We start from the raw sequence: 4,284 nt of genomic DNA, 5'->3' as shown, positions 1-4,284 counted from the left end.
GGTTGGGGTCAGGGCCCGACTGTTGGACTTCATGGGACACATCAAGGTTTCCTCAGCATCAGGGCCTTTCCTGGGCCTTGGTCTCCCCGTCTTCACTGCCTGCCTTTTTCTGCTCTAACAAGTCCATGGGGAGGCCTTGACAGTAATGTCCCTCAGTGGGACCGTTAGCACTGTGAGAGGCTTTGGAGTTTGCATCAGACTTGGACTACTTGAGAAGCTGCTTCAGCCACCCAGATAAAGCTCCTCTGCCAGGCACAGCATTGCTGGGGGCACTGCGTGCAGCTGGCATGGGGAGAGGAGAGAAGGGGGAGAGAGGTTCAGGGCAGCCTGGAATAGGAAGGCAGGGGAGAGCTGGCAGAGGGAGAAAGCTTCCCAGCCACCTCCCCATGGTAAGTCTCTGGGTGCAGGGCAATGCCACTGCACACCCTGCCAGGCTCTCCTGGAGCTGGCCCAGCCCTCAGCTGATGGGAGCTGTCAGGAGGATGCTTGGTGTTGGAGCTGAAGGGCATGCAGGGCTTGTATGCTGCAGGGTCAGCATGCAGGGCCCGAGGGCTCCCTTCTCTTGAGGCCGGCTGCAGGCTGTGAAGCCGGGGATGCAGGCGGGGGTGGCCAGGGCTGTGGTGCAGAGCAGGGTCCCTGCTGTGCCCCAGAGGCTGTGTGCCAAGGCAGGGCCTCTGCTACCTGCCAGTCTCCACAATCAGCCTGCCTGGGGAGCTGCCCAGGGGCTGCGGGGAGAAGCTGAGGGTGGAAGGAGCCCCCCTGGTACCGCAGGGCAGGGCAGGGTCCTGCTGCTGCCCAGAGTCTGCTGCCTGGGGCAGGCTGCTCACAGCCCCACACCTCCCTAGGGCACTGCACTGCAGAACTGCCCGGCAAGAGCTACCTGAAGGCAGTGCACTTTTTAGAATCTGCTTCATTTTCCTGCCCATGTGCTGAGGCAGAAGGATGGTAATGGAGTAGGAGCATCTGTAGTAGAGACTAAGGCTCCTCGAGCATTGCTGCTGCTCTGAGGCACCTCACACACCTCCGCACACAGACTGTACCAACGCCACCTTTGCTGTTTCTTGAGGAGTTATTTGACCTTCTCCATTCCTGCAGACAGGGAGATGACCTTGCCCAGTGGACTTCCCAGATCACTTAGGGTTCCCTTTTACCTGTTGCTGTAGACTAGGACTGACTGCTGCAGAGCCCACAGCACAGCCCCCTGCTTCTTTTGGCACCCTCAGAACACCAAGCAGAAGTAAGCCAAGCAGCTGCAGAAAGCTCTTCCTGTGAAAGGAATGGGAAAGAATGTGTTGTGTGTGACTGTTCTATGAGACATACAAAGTATTTTGGTCAGAGAAGTCCTTAAATTTTACAATGTCACTTCTTCTTTTGGACAAACTACCTTGCTCAGGGGCAATAAATGTGTAACAACAGCTCCATCACTGAGTTCCTCCTGCTGGCATTCACAGAAACGCGGGAGCTGCAGCTCCTACACTTTGGGCTCTTCCTGGGCATCTACCTGGCTGCCCTCCTGGGCAACGGACTCATCCTCACTGCCGTAGCCTGCGACCACCGCCTGCACACCCCCATGTATTTCTTCCTCCTCAACCTTGCCCTCAACGACCTGGGCTGCATCTCCACTACTCTGCCCAAAGCCATGGCCAATTTGCTCTGGGACACCAAGGCCATACCCTATTCAGGATGTGTTGCACAGCTCTTTCTTATAACATTTTGAATTTAGCAGAACTTTCTCTTCTCACTGTCATGGCCTACGACCACTACATTGCCATCTGCAAGCCCCTGCACTACGGGAGCCTCCTGGGCAGCAGAGCTTGTGCCCAGATGGCAGCAGCTGCCTGGGGCAGTGGCTTTCTCCAAGCTGTGCTGCACATTGCCAACGTATTTTCCCTGCCCCTCTGCCAAGGCAATTCTCTCAGCCAGTTCTTCTGTGAAATCCCCCAGATCCTCAAGCTCTCTTGCACAGACTTGTACATAAGGGAAGTTCAACTTACTACAGTTACTGCTTTTCTATTTGGGGGTTGTTTTGTTTTCATTGTGCTGTCCTATGTGCAGATCTTCAGGGCTGTGCTGAGGATGCCCTCTGAGCAGGGCCGGCAAAAAGCCTTTTCCACATGCCTCCCTCACCTGGCTGTGGTCTTCCTCTTTCTCAGCACAGTTATCTTTGCCCACCTGAAGCCCCCATCAATTTCCTTCCCTTCCCTGGATGTTGTTCTGGCATTTCTGTACTTGGTTGTGCCTCCAGTAGTGAACCCCTTCATCTACAGCATGAGGAACAAGGAGATCAAGGTTGCCATGTGGAAAGTGATGACTGGGTGTTTTTCTTCAGCAATATATTGCCTGCCTTCTTCTCTAAATCACTCGTAATGCAAATCATGATAGGTGAAGCCAGTGGGTATTATGTTCTTGTGTTTTTATTGGTGTTCTGCTTTTTCTCAATTTTATTTTATCAAATATTTTCCACAAAGAAATATAATTCTTCATTTTGCTTGAGTATTTAAACCAATTAAAGTGACTTTTTGTCTTATATCCTTCCTCTGAGACATTTTCTGTGGCTTCAGGGACAGTGTGCAGCGGTGGAGGGGAAAAGAGTCGTGGCAGTCCAGCCTGGGAGCACCAGCACTGGGTCCATGCAGAGCTGCTCTCCTGCCACTGACACCCTCTCCTGCTGAGCCCTGTTGGCGGTTTAAGGCCTGGATGCTCCTGTAGCTTGGTGCCAGTGCTGCTGTGAGGCTGTGCTGGGACTGCAGGCAGGGACAGGCAGTTGGCACATGAGTGACACAGCTGGCCTCCAGAACAGAATTTCCCTCCTAAAAGGGCCATGCCTGAAGGCTCACATCATCTTTCAGAGTTGCCGTCACATCAGAACATGCTCAACAAGAGTCCCAAAGGCTCCCTGGGATATAGGATGTGCTGGGAGAAGAGCAGGGCCTGTCCAGGTGCAGGAGAGACACAGGAACAGAAACCCTTTGCAGCTGCTGCTACCTGCAGGCACATTGTATGCACATGGAGAGAGGAACAAGAGCGAGCACAAAGGCCATCAGCTATCCCTAGGGGTGTCATGAAGGCCAGTGGGGCAGAGTGTCTTCAGGTCCTTTCTTCCTGAGAGTAACAACCATGGGGCATCTGTCCAGGGGGAAGGCACCTTCAGAGACCGTCTAGTCCAAAGTGCAAGACCTGAATGCAGCTCTGCAATGTGTTTCCTTGAACCCTCAAGGTCCCTGTGCCCATTTCTCATGCTGTGGGGCATCTCAGAGGAGGACAGAGCAAGGTAATGCACCCACCACAGGGCTGAGGTGCCTCCCAGCCTCTGGCAGTGGCTGCAGGAGCCAGAGGGACCCTTCAAGTGCTGCAGTGCACTGTGTATGTGTAAGGCAGGGACTGGTGTCTCTGAACAGCCCAGTGTGGATGAGCAGTGCACGAGGCCAGATCAGATATGGGCAACTCACAGAGCCTTGACATTTCTCTGTGTAGAACTCCAGTAATTACCCCCAGTGTTCCCATGAGATTTTTGTCACCCTCCTTGCACAGGTTCATTGCAAATGCTTCTCTCTGACATGTCATTCTACTCTGCCTTTTGGACTGGTGGTGACAGCAAACTGGTGGCTGTTGGTGACAGCCAACATGGCTTCACACAGGGCAGATTGTACCTGACAAACCTGGTGGCCTTCTACGATGGGTTTACAGCATTGGTGGAGAGGGGAAGAGCACCTCACATCGTGAACTTTGACTTGTGCAAATCATTTGACTCTGTCCCACACAATAGCCTTGTCTCTCAATTGAAGAGACATGGGTGTGATGGATGGATCACCTGGTGGGTGAGGAATTGTCTGGATGGTCACCCTCAAGGAGCTGGAGTCTACAGCTCAATGTCCAAGTGGAGGTCAGTAAAGAGTGATGTTCCTCAGGAGTCAGTACTGGGGCCAGCACTGTTGTCAGTGACATGGACAGTGTGATTGAGTGCAGTCTCAGTGAGTATGCTGATGACACCAATCTGGGTGGTGCAGTCAATACACTGGAGGGAAAGGATGATATGCAGATGGACCCGGACCGGATTGAGAGATTTTCCTGTGGGAACCTCATGAGGTTCACAAAGGCCAAGTGCAAGGTCCTGCAGCTGGATTGGGGCAGGGTGGAGAATGAGTAGAGAGCAGCTCTGAGGAGAAGGACCTGGGGTACTGGTGGATGAGAAGCTCAACCTGTGCTGGCAATGTGAGTTTGCAGCCCAGAAAGCCAACTGCATTCTGGGTGGCATCAATCAAGTTTGGCCCAAAGGTTGACAGA

The 4,284-nt window shown here is 53.3% G+C and overlaps 1 protein-coding gene across 1 annotated transcript; it reads left to right on the top strand.

Moving 5' to 3' along the window:
* Positions 1-1,746: 1,746 nt before the first annotated feature.
* Positions 1,747-2,367, top strand: LOC116501577 (olfactory receptor 14C36-like). The gene has a single exon (XM_032207178.1). It carries the CDS (start codon positions 1,747-1,749, stop codon positions 2,365-2,367), a length of 621 nt encoding a protein of 206 aa, XP_032063069.1.
* Positions 2,368-4,284: the final 1,917 nt, after the last annotated feature.

The sequence above is a fragment of the Aythya fuligula genome, unplaced genomic scaffold, assembly GCF_009819795.1.
Source record: "Aythya fuligula isolate bAytFul2 unplaced genomic scaffold, bAytFul2.pri scaffold_46_arrow_ctg1, whole genome shotgun sequence".
NCBI lineage: Eukaryota > Metazoa > Chordata > Aves > Anseriformes > Anatidae > Aythya > Aythya fuligula.
This window is presented reverse-complemented; position numbering and strand designations above follow the sequence as displayed.

What these genes read in the sequence shown, in the direction of transcription:
- LOC116501577 (XM_032207178.1), top strand. Translation starts at nt 1,747, where the DNA reads ATGGCCTACGACCACTACATTGCCATCTGCAAGCCCCTGCACTACGGG.